We start from the raw sequence: 17,861 nt of genomic DNA, 5'->3' as shown, positions 1-17,861 counted from the left end.
TGGGAGCCTCGTCACTTCTGTCTAAAGAATGGATTTCCCCTCATCCTGCTTTGTAGTTCAGTCATTCACTTTTGGAGGGGGGGGGAAAGGGTGAAGTAAGGGTAAAAACAGCAGAGGAGTATGAATTGGGAAAGTAGAGATGTGAGGCACAAAGTAACTCAGAAGCAGTCCTACCACAGAACCTTTGCAGAAACTGTAGCAGGGCTTTGCAAAAGGATGCAATGGGGCTGTTGTATCTCCCTGCCTGCATCTCATCCAAGAGCTTGGGGTGATGCAGAGCACCCAGACTTTGGCAGTGCCCTTGGCATGTCCTTATGTGCAAGCCAGAAGCAAAAGGCGGCGCAGTCCAGCCAGGAACCTCGTCTATGTTACTGCCCACTGGGTACAGAGTAACATATCCAAACCAGTGGTGTTTGGACACAGGGATGGATATTCCTGGGCTCTGCTTCCTTTCGAAAAAAGCTTTTGGCTGTACGGACTCTTCTTGTACCGCTTATGAGGAAGGGAAGTTGGCCACCCCTGTTCTGATTCATGTTTTACCAAAGCAGGGTTGGTGATTTTCAGACTAATGCCTCTATTTTCAACTCCTGCCTTTAAGAGATGTTTCCACCAGTCCTGTCTTCTCCTGACATGGGATATTTTTAGCAGTGTGTGACACTACAGATGCAGCATTTATCTACTCTGCACTGATCAGCATAGATAGATGCGGAGGGGGGGGGGAAATGCCTGCCTCATTTGAGTATCTTATTATTTTATTTCTGAAGTGTTTTCATTTTCTGTGCTTAAAGTTTGGCAACAGAAAAGGGAAAAACAATTCTCAGCCAACGTGGGCCTTAACCATTCCTGTTTGCATCTGACTCCTCCTTGCCCTTAGGGCATGTGTGTGAAAGGCCAGTAACCCCATCCAGAAACACCCCACAGGGGCGGTGCCAGGACAGCAGCTCATGCTCTGGGTACAAAACCACATGCAGCCCTCCCCAGGCAGGGACTGTAATTGTCCTGTCCATAAGAGATCTTCTGCTTACTGCCATAACTTAACACTGCTGTCCAGACCTATCATCTGGAGCCCCCCTCTTTGGTTCGATTTGAGAAACACCTCTTTACGTGTGCATGTGAGTGTGTCTGTACCACCACCCTGCCTTGAAGAATATTCTGTGTGCGTCTGTATATTTACGTATCTATACAACCGCAGTAAAGTCACATTCCTTGTAGGGAAAACCAAAACAAAATCTGGAGGTGACACTTCATTTGCTCCCCTGCATTCTCACAGAGTGTTCATGGTGTCTTTTTTGTGCCATGCATCACACCACGCAGCACCCACGTTTCTTTGGTCCTGGTTTCTGCTCAGTGCAAAGAATGTATGGCTGGTGAACTGCTGAATGTATCATATGCCCATTTTGCTAAAAGCTCAAAATTATTGTTCCTCTCCCTGGATAGTCGTGTGGGCTACTCGCTTGAAGTTAAGGTACTTTTTAGACCATATTGAACTGTATGGACTGTGTAGCACTTGTCAAAGTGTGGGTCTAGCGTTGGCTTGAGTCAGGCAGATGAAGCATAGATGCCACACGAGCTCCCAGTGCTGGGACCACGCACTTGCAAGTGACCTCCTCTTAGCAAACACCTCCCGTTCTGCCTTAACGTGCCCGGCTGTGCGGTGGTTTCATTCTGAGTGAAAATGTCCAGTGAGAAGTAGGCTGAGGAGAGCAAATTCCTCTCTCTCAGCATCGAAGCGAGATTGAACTCAAAGCTGTCGAGAAGCCGAAGGCTTAAATGACTGAACTCGCTGTGCTAAATAAATAGTTGTCTTTTCTCGTACTGAGCACATGCTGTTATTTGCTTGATGTTATTCTTTGTGTGGCGTTTGTGACATGAAGTCCTTCTAGTGATATCTCCATGGGGAGAATGAACTAATGGTTAAAACTAATAAGGTTCTGCACTTGGGTTTTGAAGAGATCTAGATTGCTAGTTTACTCTTTTGATAAAGTCTAAATTAGAAGTTTGACTTCACAGACTTTGCAGCATATCACTAAAAGTATAGATTCAATTACTGTACCCGATCCATAAGTTTTGGTTGGATTCAAAGAAGTTGTATACTCTCTTGGGCAACTTTTTAGAAGGTTTTTGATGCTTCTATCTTTCAGAAAGATGGAAGAGATTACAGGTCTGCTTTCACTTTCCGTTGGCTTAATAGGCTGTGGTAAGTCCTGCTACCCCCCAGCAGCTTTGCAGCAGGATGCAAACAAACCTGGGAAGAAAAGGATAACATAGCAGCACTTTCAGGATGACAAGCACTGCACAGATGCTTGCCCTGGGGCACTTCCCAGCCCCACTTGGTTTAGTGACAAATTGAAAATGGATTGGTGTCTTTGTAGGATCAAAGGTTAGCAGCTGAGCCACAGGCTGCTGGAAACAAAGGGGATTTTTCCGTCAATTTCACATGCTGTGATCAGGCATTGGGGTCTTACTGGCACCAGGGATATGACAGCAGGTCACTGGAAGATTCAAAGGCATTTCAGTGTCATGTTTCCACAAAATTGGCAAAAAAACTTCTTATTCCTCTGCTGAGTATAAGGGAAGTGTTTATCTGCACAACCATGCCTATATGGACAGTGATATTTGCCAATAGCCATCAGAATAACTTTAAAAACCAACAAACAAAAAACTTTCTGGTGAGAGATGATTCCTGCTTAAAATTCCCCTCCTTTCTAGGAAATGCCATGAGGGTTCAGAAATCTGCCTTGTTCTAACTATTCTTAGAACTGGTTGAAAATAGCAATCCTGAAGATTTGTGAGAAAGAAAATGTTCTTCAAGAAACAAACCAAACAATGGAGGCAATGAAAAGAGTACCTGAAGAGTGAAATTCCGGGAATTTCAATCAGTTCTGCAGAGAGCTTTGGGTCAGTGTTGCTGAGGAGGGGTGAGAACCAGGTCAGAGCAAAAAGCATGACATCGTTATTTCAGCACCTTTGAATTTTTATACCCTGTCCACTTCTTTGGGGCCAGGGCACGCTGTACCACCCACATACGTCAGGATGCAAGCTGTGTGCTACAAAGAAATCAGAAGAGGGCAACGTGAGCAGTGTCTGCCTCATATAGTGGATTAAATATTGCTGCTCTCGTTACAGCCCGTAATCTATCCCAAAGTGCTTCATGTACTACAGTAACCATTTTTGGCATTTATTTGTCCATTGTCTCCTGCTTCCATTTCAACTGGAAATGAGTACTATTGCAAAGTTTATCTTTCTGAAGTGTTGATCATTAATGAGAAGCTATTTTTAAGTGCGAGGAACATAGAATAAGGTTAGTAAGGTTAACGCCAGCCTTAGCTGTCAAAAACAAGATAGAGAGTGCTTAATCTAAGTCCATCCTACCAAATGCAGCTGTCCAGAAGATAGCTGCCATTCAGCTAGACTATGATAGCTTGAATTTAGCAGCCCAGATGATGATACAAGGTGCTGCTGAGGGGACAGCAATTTATCTGAGTCACTGGCTTAGGAGCATGCCACATGTGCCATTCAGCTCTGTTCCAACATAATTTTTTAGCCTTTTATTGCTTCTTGCATTATTTATCTCAGATCACATTACCTCGATTGGCCCTGAAGAGTTAAACCTATTGAGTAAAGGATTCTTCATGATGAAGACTTTCTTCCTTTTAGTTCATCACTCCAGCCATGTGACCTACTTTCCTTTTAAAAGCCTGGATTCTTAGGTTGGTCACACCAGGTTTTCATGGCTCCATTGGTTTCTAGAAATTTGGTTCATTGCTTGTTCTTTACTGCTGCTTCACTTACTGAACTGTATTCCCAGGCAACTCTGCAGATGTGACCTCTCCACAGAGAGGCAGAAGCCCTGCCCCAGTGCAGAGGCAGATTTTGGGCAGCCTCACCTAACAGATACAGCCAAAGTTCAGCCTCTCTGCACCTAGAGGGAATGCAGAGACTGTGTGGTGCAGTGGGAAATACCAAGTATTCATTTATCCTGGTTGCTAAAGCTGTGGGGTTTGAAATGCAAGATGCTTGCCTGCCACAGGAGCTCAGTAGAGAAGAAAACCGTTGCTGGAAGGTCACATTCTTGTCCTTACTCAGAGAAACGCTGTATGGCTGCAAGCTCTTCCTGGGACTGGAGACCCAGGAGCTGCCTGCCAGTTGGATGTGAGGGTATTCAGGCTATTGGAGGGATGCTAATGCAGCGTATGCAAACACTACACCTGGCTGAAGCTAGGAATGCTCTGGTACTCTACATATTGGAGCACCAGAAATACAGGCAGAGAGCTGGCTCTCAGCTGAAGTCAAGGTTCTGCATTTTTGCTGGCCTTGCAGAGTCAGACCATATGTAGGTAATGCACTGCAGCCCTCATCCTCTACAAGCTGCAGGACTGAGGACACAAAAGACTGCAGGAATGTTTCTGTTTGACTGGGCTGCTCGAGTTTTATGAAGTTACACGAGACGGCGGGACCTGGAAAATCCACATCATTCAACAAAACCATGCTAAAAAGCTAGCACTCAGTGCATGCAGAAAAGATCACAGTAATTGGTTTTCAAATGCATGAGTTGGGCTCTACCCCGCACTCTCATTCTGCTGGCTGCTTTGTAAAGACTTGATCTCTTCCAACCAAAATGATTCCAAGTGTTTGCTCTGTTTGGACACTGACAAGCAGTGTGTAGGGAGACACATTCTCTGCTCCTGGAGGCTGTGCTCTTTGGATTAAATAGATCTTTTTTGCTGAAAAATATAATTTGGATTAAATAGGATTTAGACCAGCAGCATTGGGCTATGTTACTCTTGCTCTCATTATTTTTTTCCAGTTGTTACCAGCTTGAAATTCCCAGACTACTCCATTCCAGTTTTTAATTTCTCATAATGCAAATCTGCAGTGCAGGATCCCAAGAATAAAGTTATTGTTTCCTTCTGTCCATGCATGATGATGCTCCAGTACCAAAACTCCCAGCAGGAAGAGAGGACTCTTTAATCAACCCCACAACAGTAAAGACCTGCATTGTATCCCTGGTTTTGCCTCATCAGCTTCAAGCAGCCAAGTTTCTGGGACAATGTGATAAGAACAAGGTGCCATACAGTTTGTTTCAAAAACAGCAACAGCAAATGAATCATTTGGCTTTATCCAGTTTTGAGCAGCCCTTCTTCAGCCTGATGCCTTTTTCTGAGTCACTGGTTATAACCCTTTCAGTCCAAATCTTTAAAAGGTGTAACCTCAATTCTCCAGTACAAACCAGCTTCCTTCTAGTAGTAGGTGCAGGTTGCTTATAAACTTGTAGAGAAACTAAAATTGTAGAAAGGGAACTCGAAGGTCCGATTACAGGGGATTTCTTTTCTTCTTTTCAGTTTGCTTTTATTCTGTTACTTTGCAGGGACTGACTCAAAGCCCCTGGAAGTCAGATGGGAAGCTGAACCACTAGCAGCAGGTAAATGCCTGCTGTGACATCCGTGGGTTTTGCATCAGCCCCTGGATGCGTTTTCCAGTTGATAATAATTTTCAGAGTGACATTTTGTCACTCTGCAGACCTGCTTGTCACTTACACATATTTACTTGTGTTCAACATACAGGTTTGGGTTGGTTTTTATTTATTTATTTTTTTAATTTCAGAAACAGTATGCTGCTAGATACATTTCCTGGAGGGAAATGGACACCTACCTACACACAAAGCTATAGAGCTAACTTATACCTTGTTGAATTTATAACCTTGTCTATGCTTCTATGGACACTTTGTATGGGCTGCAGCTCAAATCCTAAAATAGTCAAGAATTTTTCCTTTCCCATATAGTATTCTATTTACTTTGACTTAAAAAAAAAAAAAAAAAGCGTATAAATGCAATAATGCAGGTAGACTAGAAATACTAGATTGAAAATTAAAGTAGTTTAGCTTGTCCCGTTGTGACTGACAGTGTTGTACGACACCCAACGCTGTATCCTAACATTTACCAGGCTTTCTACATAGCTGAATCTAGTATTAGCTTTGAAAACCCATTGTATGAGTGGTGGGTGGATGGGCTGGAAATGTGTACTCTCTACACACTGTATGTTACTCACATTAGAAGCTGTATGGCCACTCCATATGCTGTGAAACTGTAAATGATTCCCAATACACCTGTAACTCTTACAAGGATTGTGAGAAATAAACTATATATAGAGATATATATACAGATATAGATATATTGTATATTCCTCCTGTGAGCATCTTTGTGTATGCGGGTACGCGAGTGAAAATACCTCCCTTCCTCTCACTCCTCAGTCACGGTCATATTTTCTGAAGGCTAGGATCAGAGATCCCAGTAAGAACCATAGCAAAATGAAATCCCTGCCCAGAATAAACTCCAGCCTACCTGAGGAAAACAGGCCAAGGAAGATTATTATTATTATTATTCCCAGATAGGGGATGAACTGTAGAATAGCTGAATGACTTATCCAGAGCCATCCAGGCAACACCTTCTGATCCCAGAGATCCCTGTTCTGCAGGCTGGTTTGTCTGAATCGGAATCCTGTCTCTGAGGAACTGGGATGGGCAGATGCCTGCTCTTCCAGCTAGTGAGTGTGAAGCTTAATGTTCCTTGAGCCAGTGGGGAAGGGGTGAGCATCTGGAAGGGTGGAAACCTCTCCTGCCCTCCCTGGGCTGCTCAAAAGCACTGATGCAGGGGGAAATGCATCTTCCTTCCAGAGAGAGGCCCTTGTAGCAGAAATGGGTGTGCAGACATGATATCATCCTTCCTGTCTTTCCTTTACCTTTATCCTTCCTTATTAAAAAAAAATTTAAATGCATGTAAAGCAAGGCTATGTTTGCAACTATCCTATGCTACAAACTGCTCTTCCCCTCTCTTTTCATTTCTAGCCATCATTCAGCCCAAAAGGACATGATACAAAATCACCGCACTCCTGAGAAATGCTGTGGTTATGTTGTACCACACCAGATTCAAAGAGGAAGCACTCAGCCAACTCAACACAACTGCAACATCCAGGCTTTACTAAAGCAAACTGAGAGAAGTAGCAAATATTTATCATCCTTGTGATTCTACAGCAGTGCTAGCTGCTTGCTAACCTCCCACATTCAGCAGAGTCCTCACTGCAAGAGAAATGAACAGAAGAGCTTTTACAAAACCTCTCTGCATGTGCAAAGCAGAGACACTGGCACTGGAAGATCGAGAGTTGAGGTCACCCTATAATTTAATTTCTAAGGAATTGGGGCTCTCATACACTTCTTTTTTTTTTTTTTTCTTTCTGTATGTTCTCACCTTAAATCACTGCCAGGTGCACTCATGCTTTATATTTTTGGGCAGTCTAGGGAGGATAGGAAGAGCTGGTGGAGCAGAACTTGACACAATGGTTTGCTTTCTGCTCTTGCATTTACAAAATAAATTAAAATGGATTCACAGGTAAGGAAGAAGGACTACAAATCCAAAGCTCAGTACCACAAGGACTGAAGCTGCTGGAGGAGCACCACGTTCCCTGCAAGGTGGATACAGAGAATAAGGCAGTTTGTTTGGGTTTTAATCATTTTCTGGGAGCTCAGATTGAAAAGACAGGAGTGTCCAGGCGCCTCCATATGTAACACGGTTGTGCGTTTGGAACACTTCTTGAGAAAAAACGAGGTTGGCAGACAGACAGCATGAGGTATGAGCTGCCTTTCCTATAGGAAACCAGGCTGGAAATCAGGTCCCTTCCAAAAATCGCACAGAAGTAGCAGCAGAATTGTCTTCTTTTCATTTTATAACCTATCATTTTGTGACAGTTTCTTCGTAACACACTCACAACCATCAAGACGCAGACCAATGAAATTAACAGAGATGGAAAACGCAAATCTAGGGTTCAGAGAAACCACACCACCATGTAACCAAGAGCAGCAATGCCTACAATAAATGTTATCCTTGAGGAACGTTACTAAAATCCCAGACTGAACACAGAGAAGACGAATCAGAAGACACGTGAAGGATGGGATGGGAAGGACACTTTCTGGGAGGTTTGGATGAGTTTATTAATCTCACGACATAGTGCTCCATTGAGAGACTCTGGTTCAGATGAAGAGGGATTTGAGGAGAAAAGTGGAAACCCAACACCTCAGCCACTGGTCTGGGCGCTTAATATTAGGCGATACATTGACATTACACTGTTTTTTCGTTCGCAACATGCTATCGCTGGCATAGGGAGGTCGGTGCAAGCACTCAGCGTTTCAGCCCAACAAATTTGAAGAGGGCGGGATATTAAACCGGAATAAAAAGCCAAATATCAACATAAAATCCGATGAGGAAAGACAGAGCCTACGGAAGGGAACCTGAGCACGGCGGCCACTACACATCACGGCGCATGCGGATGGGGTAGCACGGACGGGTTTAAAGGAAGGCAGCGCAGAGCAACCCATCATGGCGGCTGCCCTCAGTTTTCCCGCCCAAGGGTCGCGGCGCGCGGCTCTCCGCCTGCCCCGAGTGCGCATGCGCGGCTGCACGAGGCGCCGGCTCCGCGCACCACCGCCCGTTCCTGCCATGTCGGAGCGGCTCGGCAAACCCACCTGCCTCCTCGTTGCCAGCGCTGCCGCCGCGGGTGAGCCGCTCTGGGGGCAGCCCCGAGTCGCCCAACGCTCTTCTCCCTCCCTCCCGGCCCGGCTGTGCGAGTTGCTCCGGCCCCTTTTCCTGTCAGACCGGCTCCTCCCCTCCGCGGTGCGCGGCCCTATGGTGTTCGTGTGGTCCCGCTTCCCGCGCGGGGCCTTGAATTAACATTCTGACGATCTCCTGAGCTTTTAAATGACCTGAGGTAGGTAAAATCCCGGCTGGCGGTACAACGCAGCTGTTGGGCTCTGTTTTCCAGGGGTGTCAGCCCAGTCCTTCCTGCAGTGTTTCACGCTGAGCAGCTCTGCCTTCAACCTGCAAGTTGCCACTCCCGGGGTGAGTAAGAACTGGAATTGTTGTGATTTCAGGCTAAATCCCTGGTATGTGTGAGCTTACTGTCTGCATGCGCCCTGGGAGAGCTGCGGGTGCAATTTGGGTAGTATGGTGTTGCCCATCAGGTTGTATCAGCATGTATGCTGCCAGTATGGCTTGCAAGGGATGAGGTAAAGAGAGGCAGGGCTCAAGGAGCCTGCCACTGTTATATGAGGTGCAGGGAAGGTCCTGCTGAAGTGGACCAGTTGTAAAACTGGGTACTGTGTAAAGTGGAGGAGCAGGAGAGGCACCTGAAGCCTGTCTGCTGCTTGGTGGCAGCAGGGAGGGGGCCAGAGGCTGGCACTGTTCCCTCTCTGCTGCTGCAGCAGAGTCTGGTAGAGTTGGAGCAGTGGGCAGTGGCTTTCTTAGGATGATTGACTGGTGGGGACCCATGGGTGCCACTGTCTGGACAGGTGCTAGCAAGCTCTTCCCCAGCAGCTGTTTCCTGCATGAGCTGGATGCTTGCACTGCTCCTCAGGTGGTTCTTGTTCAGATCTCTCCCTGCAGAGCAGGGGCAGCCATAGAATCATAGGATGGCCTGCTGTGTGCAGGATTGCCAACCACCAGACCAGGCTGCACAGAGCCACATCCAGCCTGGCCTTGAATGCTTCCAGGGATTGGGCATGCACAACCTCCTTGGGCAACCTGTTCCAATGTGTAAATGTCTGTGTCTCATTGCTTCAGGCCAGCTCTTCACTTGAAGTATTCAAGCAGTTGTGGATAATCTCTCTTGAAGCATGGGTGGCAGTAGAAAAGTAACTAAAAAAAGTGCAAAGGAGAAGAGTTAGTTGTTCTTGGTTTGAGACTGAGAGACAGCAAGATACAGGAACGAAGATAACAAACAACCATGTTGCTAGAGACAAACATGGTTATTAAATAAGTCTTATCAGTCAGATTAATCCTACAGTTTAGGCTGACTAAAACAAGATGTGTTGAAAATAGTTAAAATAAATAGACTCATCATATCCTGATTTATTTTTCTTTCTATTCTTTGAGTTCAAATTTGGATAGAAGCCAAACTTATTTTATCCATATTTATACTACTCAGCAATGCCGCCTCTAAAATACCTTGAAACAGCCAGAGAAAGAAGTGAAGATCAGAACATATGCTGTCATTCTCATCTCTTCTATTACTGCTTATTTTATTGGAACCTTCATCCCTTCTGCCAGAATATGCTGGGAGTTGGTTTGTGAATTGAGCAACTGATGTACCTTTCTATGAGCTTCTTTCTCTAGCAGAAATCAGTTTCCCAAGCAATATTAACAAAAGCAAATAGCGATATTTTCTCAGTTTGTCACCATGTTTTGCAGATTCTCCTTGACTTCAGTAGCACAGTTCTGCAAGGAAATAGCTGTGTATGTGAGTGCTCAGCAGTCTCCCAAAGACTGCTTTGTAGGTCCAACCAGAAAAAGACACTACACCCATTTTGCTGATGGCATAAACAGGAGATGTTTATGATTCCTGTGCTTTTACTTGAAAACAACAGGACGTGAGCTAACAAAATCAGCTACATGCTTTGTGCCTTTTAAATCATACCCTTCTCTATAGGATCATGCGCTTAATCTGTAAAGGCAAAGTTTGATGTAGAGATGCTGCCTAGATGCAAGATTTGAGTGTATCCTAAGTTTGAAGGTATCACTAAATTGGAGGAGCTGTTGACTGTCTCAAGGGTAGAAAAGCCTTGCAGAGGGATCTTTGACAAATGTGAGGGCTGGGCAGTAACTGAGCATGTCAAGTTAAGAGCAGGTGCCAAATTCTGCACCTGAGCTGCAGCAATCCAGGACATACATAGAGTCCTGGGGACAAGAGGCAGGAGAGCAGCCCCATAGAAAGGGATCTGGAGGTTCTTGCTGATGGCAACCTGAAGCTGAGTCAGCAGTGTTCCCTGGCAGCCCAAGGGGCCAAACCATACCCTGAGGTGATGCATCAGGCCCAGCACTGCCAGCTAGGCAAGGGAAGGGATTATCCTGCTCTTTGTTGGTGTGGTTTCGCCTCGAACCCTGTGTGACGTAGCCAGTGGTATGGAGTGTACTTTCAGCACTTTGCTGATGGCACTGAGCTGTGTGGTGCAACTGATACAATGAAAGGAAGCAGTGCCATCCAGAGGGACAGGTTGTATCCTGGGCTGCATCAGCAGAGGGGTGGCCAGCAGGGCAAGATTGTCCCCTTCTGCTTTGCCCTTGTTAGGCCCCATCTGGATTTCTGTGTGCAGATCTGGGGCCCCCAGCACAAGGGAAATGTGGAGTTGTAGCAGATCCAGAAGAGGCTATGAGCATGCTCAGAGGGCTGGAGCACCTCTCCAGTGAGGAAAGTTTGAGGGAGAGCTGAGCTTCTTCAGTCTGGAGAAGGGAAGGCTCTTGGGAGACCTTATTGCAGCACAGGTAGGTAGTGATAGGACAAGGGGGAAGATTTTAAAGTAAAAGGGGAGATTTTGTAAAGTAAAAGATTAGATGTGGAGAAATTCTTTGCTCAGAGTATGGTGAGGCACTGGCACAGGCTGCCAGAAGAAGCTGGAGGTGCCTATTCCTGAAGCATCTCGAAATCCCCCGTGCCTGTCCTTCAGGAAATGTAGTAGAAACCTGTGTGTGCTGATGCTAACTGTAGTTTGCAAACCTTTTTTCCACTAGGGCAAGTCGATTGATTTTGTGGATGTGAATGAGAGCAACATGCGCTGGATACAGGACTTCCGTATGAAGTCATATGCAAGCCCTGCCAAGCTGGAGTCAATTGATGGTAAAGTCTTTGCTGTTGGCTTATGTGTCACTTCCATTTATCAGGGAAACAGATTCTTCTTCGTGTTGTGCTTTTAGAGAAGAAGGGTACAGAAAAGGCATGAAAGCTTTTGTTTTAAGAGGAAGCCATAGCAACCATGTTTATCTTCCTTCTTACTACTATGTCATATTTTAGCAAAATGCTTATTAAGAAAAATTAATATCTGAAGTAGCAGACAGAGCTTTTAAGCTTTGTCTATGTAAGAAACATCTCATTAAAAATGTGTCCTAGGACAAAGAACTCCTACCTCCTCTTCTATTCCACATAGATCATTCAGTTTCCTTAGTTCTTTCAGTCTATGAAGCTTTTGAACAACTTATACACTGTTGTCTGAAGTTCACTGAATCTGAAATGAATTTATGGTCAGGTGGTTTTTTAGTTAAGTTTTTTTCCTCTATACTAGGTGCTAGATACCATGCACTGCTGATTCCAAACTGCCCAGGGGCTACGACTGACCTTGCAAACAGTGGGTACCTGGCAAAGATATTGCAGCACTTCTGCACAGAGAACAGTAAGTGAACATCATCTCATGGGGAAGTCCTAATTCCCTGGCATGTACTGGAAATGTAATACAGCACAGAAGAAGCAGTCTAGGGGTTTCTAGAATGTGTGGAATATAGTTTCATGATGCAGTTGATAAGAGAGCATACCGGGGAGGTGCCTCATAGATGTGATGTTCACAAACAGAGAAGGACTGGTGGGAGATGCAGAGGTTAGGAACTGTCTTGAGCAGTGCAACCATGAGACGTTAGATTTTCTTGGTGAAGTCAGGAGGGGAAACTCAGCAAAACTGCTGCCTTGGACTTCTGGAGGGGCAGACTTTGAATTGTTCAGGACACTGGGGGGGATAGGGGGGAGTCTCTTGGGATTCAGTCCTGAAAGTTAAAAGGGGTCCAGGAAGGTTGGTCACTCTTCACAAAGGAAGTGTTAAAGGCACAGGAGCAGGATGTCCCCTGTGCCACAAGATGAGCTGGTGGGGAAGAAGGCTGATGTGGATGAAAAGGGAACTGAAGCTCCAGGAGCAGAAGTCTGACCTCCTGTGGAAGAAGGGATGGGCAACCTGGGGAGAGTACAAAGAAATTGTTAGGATATGCAGGGAGAAAATTAGAAAGGCAGAAGCCCAGCTTGAACTCAACAAGGTCACTGTAATAAAAGGCAACAAAAACTTAAATGAATATATTAGCAATAAGAGGAGGGCTAATGAGAATCTTCATCCTTTGGTAGGTGCAGCAGGGAACGTGACTGCTGAAGATAAGGAAAATGCTGGGGTTCTCAGTGCTTTCTTTAAATCTGTCTTTAAAAGCCAGATCGGTTATTCTTAGGGTACTCTACCCCCTGACCTGGAAGTGTGGGATGGGCAGCAGAATAATTGTTTCCACCTGAATCATGGGGGGGTTTAAAGACCTACTGTCCCACCTGGACTGCTGCAAGTTCATGGATTGAGATGGGATCCACCTGAGGGTGCCGAGGGAGCTGGTGAAGTTGATTGCTAAGCTGCTTTCCACCATCTATCAGCATTCCTGGAGAGGTCTTGGGGGTTTGAATGCTTGCCAACATGACTCCAATCTACAGGAAGGCTTGTATGGAGGATCTAGGAAACTACAGGCCTGTCTGCCTGACCTCAGTGCCAGGAGAGGTTATGGAGCAGATCATCTTGAATGAGATCCCACAGCATGTGTGGGACAGCCAGGAGATCAGGCCCGAGTCAGCATGAGTATATGAAAGGCAGGTCCTGCTTGACCAACACGGTCTCCTATGAGTGGGTGACGTGCCTTGTTGATGTGGGCTACCTAGAATTTGGCAAAGCCTTTGACTCTGTCTCCCACAGTGTTCTCCTGGAAAAGCTGGCAGCCCATGGTTTGGACAAGTGCACTCTTTGCTGGGTAAAGAACTGGCTGGATGACTGGGCCCAGAGGGCAGATATTATGGAATGAAGTCCTACTGGCAACTGGGCATGAGTGGTGTTCCCCAGGGGTCAGTACAGGGACCCATCCTGTTTAATGTTTATTGATGATCTGGATGAGGGAATTGAGGTGTGCTGTCAGTAAGTTCATAGATGACTTGAAACTGAGAGGAGGAAGGCCCTTCAGAGGGATCTGGACAGGCTGGATTGCTGGGCTGAGGATGATGGGATGAAGTTCAACAAGACCAAGTGCCAGGTCCTGCACTTTGGTCACAACAGTTGCAGGCAATGCTATAGGTGTGGGGCAGAGTGGCTGGAAGAAACTGACCAACACCCCCAGGTCTGTGTTTGGCTGTACATGAGTCAGCAATGTGTCCAGGTAGCCAAGAAGACCAGTGACATCCTGGCTTGTGTCAAAAATAGTGCAGCCAGCAGGAGCAGGGGGATGATGGTATTTCCTGTACTCAGCTCTGATAAAGCCACATTGTATAACCAAGATGTTATAATCACAATATAATTGTGTATAATCAATAGATATCAAAATGTTATAATCACAATATAATCAAGAGAGTAAGGCAAAGCAGACAACGATCACAAAAGAGAATAAGTAGAAGAGCTTACCCTTGGGTTGAGCTCACCAGAAGATACCAAAAGAGGGGATCTCCAGAAGAGATCCTTCCCCTCTGGTAGCCAGCTCTTAAATAGGTCTAGGAGGGGTGCAGCCTGGCTCCACCCCTTCCGGCAGCACAGGTGAATTGCCTTCACCTGTGCTCCTCTGGCTGACTCATGGCTCACCTCAGGTGATCAATCAGAGGTTCAGGCCGTGACTCAGCAGTTCCCATACACACATCTTGACTACTGTATTCAGTGTTGGGCCCCTCACTACAAGAAAGACATTGAGGTGCTGGAGAGAAGGGCAGCAAGGCTGGTGAGGGGCCTGGAGCACAAGTGTTATGGGGAGTGGCTGAGGGAGCTGGGATTGTTTCTTCTGGAGAAGAAGAGGGTCGGGGAATACCTTACCATCCTCCTGAAAGGAGGCTGTGTGGGTCTGCCTTTTCTCCCTGGTAACCATAAATAGATGAGAGGGGATGACCTCAGATTGCACCAGGGAGGTTCAGGTTGGCTGTTTGGAAAAAAATTCTTCTCCAAAAGAGTGGTCAGGAATTGGAATGGGCTGCCCAGGAAGATGATTCAAGAAATGTGTAGATGTGGAACTAAAGAACATGGTTTAGTGGATGACATTGGGGTGGGTGGATGGTTGGACTAGATGATCTTGGAGGTCTTTTCCAACCTTAATGATTTTATGATAATTAGATACTTTGCTAAACGAGATAGTCTTGCATGAATACTAAGTAGTAGGACTGTTACCTGAAGAATGCTTACATGGTAGTTCTGGAGTGTTGCAGCATTCAGAATTGTAAAGAGGTGGCTTTACCTCTGGGGGGTATCTTCACTTAAATAGTACCTTCTTTGTGCAAATAAATAATTTTGTGCAAATATTTTTTTGTGAGGAGGTTCTCAGATACAGAAATGCTTTTCTCCTGGTTGATAGGATTCAAGGTTCAAAGCCAAATATGGGATATACCAGACTAGTCATTAAAGCCCCAGCAGACTGGTATTTTTGGCAGTTTGAAGATGCTTACAATTTCTTAAATGTGCTTTGATCTTTCCCTAGAGCCTATCTGTGCTGTTGGACATGGTGTTGCAGCTTTGTGTTGTGCCACCAATGAGGATAAAACCTGGGTATTTCAGGGATACAGCCTGACAGGGGTAGGTTGAGCTTTCATCTCGCTTCCTGGGATTTTTTTGTTATCCTTTTACAAGGATCTTTTCCTATCTGGGGCCCTGTGGCTTGAGATGGTGATGCCATCTTATGCTAGAACTTATTCTAGAACTTTCTACACACAAATCCATCAGCTTGGTGTGCTTAATTTACATTCAAGGAGCTGTTATTAGAAGGGGGCCCAACACCACTCATGAGGGGATTGTTTCACTTCGCCTCGCACACTGGGAGTGCTTTATTTCTCGTATACATTCAGGACATGAATGTATTAGTGTGTTAGTGCGGGTATGATATCTGTTAAAGCTGCTGCTTACCTGTTCTAGTTGAATAAGAAGTGTTTGAATATCGAATGCATGGGGCAGATCTTCCTGTGGTGTCATTCTTTCCTTTGCTGCAGGAGGATTTTCAGTTTGCTACCTGAGGAAAGTCCGTAGAAGCTGTCTGTAGTCGCTTAGTTTTCTGCTTTGTTTCACTTTCATGGCAGTGGGAACAGAAAATATATATTACAGAGTTTTGCCCACCTTTTATTTCTACAAAAGCAAGACAATTACTTTTTTCTTTTTCAGCCCTCTGTGTATGAACTAATAAGGCAGCCTAATTTTGCCAGTTTGCCCATTATTGTGGAAGACTTTGTGAAAGATTCTGGAGCTACGTTTAGCGGTACGTCACTCTTGTTGACCAGCACTTTGTTTTGTGGCCGTGTTGAAAATAAACATTTGCATGCCCATTTGACGCAGGAGAGTTTCCACTGCTGTGCAGATCTGCAGTCCTTGCCTGCAGGGGAATGTCTGTGTGTAGGCAGTGTTCTGTAGCTGTTTCTTTGCTGCGTGGCAGGGAGCGTGTGCTCTGCTGGGAGAGGTTAAGTGCATGAGGATTTGGGGCTTTTTTTCAAGCAGAACGTGTTGCCTTGTTGAGAAATGGAGGCAGTATATTAAATGCTTTTGGTTACTCTCATCAGTTATCCTCTAGCTCTGAATAAAACATGTGATGATCAATCTCATTTTTTTCAGTATTAGTCATTTCATTGTTTATTATTAGCTAAATGTGGAAGCTTACCATTCAAGGGACCAGTCCTTCTGTCCTTTTAGAGAAGGGCTTTCTAGTGAAGCTGTTGCAGGACGGGGTGCTCATGATCATCCCTGTCTGTTGGGGCTATCGATTCACTGAGCAAATCTCCCTGGTCTCAGTAGTTACCTTCTGCATTAGTTTTATGAGGTGAAACACTGAAACTGAAGCAGTGTCCACTAACACACCTGTTGTTTTTTTTCCCTCCTATATGCAGCCAGCCAACCAGATTCTGTACACGTTGTGCTGGACAGGCACTTGGTGACAGGACAGAATGAAAATTCCACCCTTCCAGCTGTCCAGAATCTTCTTATTCTTTGCAACGTCAGGTGAGGCAATATGGGAGGTGAGGACTAGGAACAGATAATGTCAAAGGATCTTTAGCTCCAGAAGTCTTGCCCCCAGACGTGTTCTTCCTTATTTAGCTGCTGTAGTGCATATTGTCTGTGCTTGGATCTGTCTTTCAGACTGATAAGTCTTTTGTTAAAAAGGCATTTGTGTAAAGTGAGTAGGGAAGTGCAGACTTAGTCATCAAGACTGGTGGAGTGGAGCAGTAGGCTTTTCTAAATAGTTCTGTTAAGCAAAATTTCTCTTGTATGGTTTTTATTTGTGCTTTCCCAAGTTAGCATTTAGCTATATGTTAGGATTCTGGGAATTAACAGACTTAATTTCTTTGCTAATAGCTTGGCCATTTGACCTGTCTCTTTCATCTTGTCAGATAGAGGATTGCGTTTAAATAACCACAAAAATCTTCTTTTGTTCGGGTGAATGTGTGTTAGAAGTCCTTTCCTGGATGTGGACTAACAGGTGATGTCATGTTTGGATGTGTTTCATTCAGCAGGAAATAAAGGAGAAGGTCTCTTTGCAAATAGGATGGATGAAGAGCCAGCAGGCTAAGGACTCACTTGACTTTTAACTGGATAAAACGTGTTTAAATTTCTATCCTGGACTATGAAGTGACTGTGATGTTGAAGTGGCAGTATTAGGTTCTCTGTATACAGAATGGAGGAATGTTGTGGGTAAGAGAATTTGGAAGTGCATCATGCTTCAAAGCAATTATGAAACCACCTTGTTTGTTACTGCATCTTCACTGCTCTCCAGACCCTTACCTTACAGTGATAACTGGTGGTACCAGCAACTTACCTGTTTAAAACAAAGAACAAAATATCAGTGGCTATGAATGTTGTTCATTGAGGATGAAGACAGTGTTCTTGGCTGACATCATACCAATCATCATTTCTAGTTCAAACACAAGAATCCTCACACCGATGTGTCCTTTCAGAGGTGTTCTTAACCTTCCTTCCTTTTTCAGTTACTGTCTGAATTCAGAATGCATCTGTGACACTTCAGTATGCTTGGAACAGGATGGAAAATGCTGAGCTGTGTGCAATAAAGCAGGATCAGTTGTCTGAA

The 17,861-nt window shown here is 45.1% G+C and overlaps 2 protein-coding genes across 4 annotated transcripts in view; one reads left to right on the top strand and one right to left on the bottom strand.

The window, feature by feature from the left end:
• NLRP3 (NLR family pyrin domain containing 3) overlaps positions 1-8,752 on the bottom strand; it is a 26,360-nt gene extending 17,608 nt beyond the window's left edge. For both annotated transcript variants that reach the window (XM_048949577.1, XM_048949578.1), the window contains exon 1: positions 8,516-8,752. The gene's annotated coding sequence lies outside the window, so the exon portion shown is untranslated. The remainder of the gene's footprint in view (positions 1-8,515) is intronic.
• Positions 6,861-17,861, top strand: GATD1 (glutamine amidotransferase class 1 domain containing 1). Of its 2 annotated transcripts, none has more exons than XM_048949631.1 (8): positions 6,861-8,547; positions 8,812-8,888; positions 11,553-11,658; positions 12,101-12,208; positions 15,276-15,370; positions 15,950-16,043; positions 16,666-16,777; positions 17,290-17,861. In XM_048949631.1, the coding sequence occupies exons 1-8, from the start codon at positions 8,370-8,372 to the stop codon at positions 17,294-17,296; spliced, it is 777 nt and encodes a 258-aa protein (XP_048805588.1). In that variant the 5' UTR covers positions 6,861-8,369; the 3' UTR covers positions 17,297-17,861. The 2 variants fall into 2 exon arrangements, with proteins under 2 accessions (XP_048805588.1, XP_048805587.1); XM_048949630.1 differs by having other exon boundaries at positions 17,287-17,861.

This window comes from Lagopus muta, chromosome 6 (assembly GCF_023343835.1).
Source record: "Lagopus muta isolate bLagMut1 chromosome 6, bLagMut1 primary, whole genome shotgun sequence".
Taxonomy (NCBI): Eukaryota; Metazoa; Chordata; class Aves; order Galliformes; family Phasianidae; genus Lagopus; species Lagopus muta.
This window is presented reverse-complemented; position numbering and strand designations above follow the sequence as displayed.

Coding starts and splice junctions, on each gene's coding strand:
- GATD1 (XM_048949630.1), top strand. CDS start 8,370: ATGGCGGCTGCCCTCAGTTTTCCCGCCCAAGGGTCGCGGCGCGCGGCT. Junction 8,548..8,811: donor TGCCAGCGCTGCCGCCGCGG/GTGAGCCGCTCT, acceptor TCTGTTTTCCAG/GGGTGTCAGCCCAGTCCTTC. Junction 15,371..15,949: donor AGGGATACAGCCTGACAGGG/GTAGGTTGAGCT, acceptor TTTCTTTTTCAG/CCCTCTGTGTATGAACTAAT.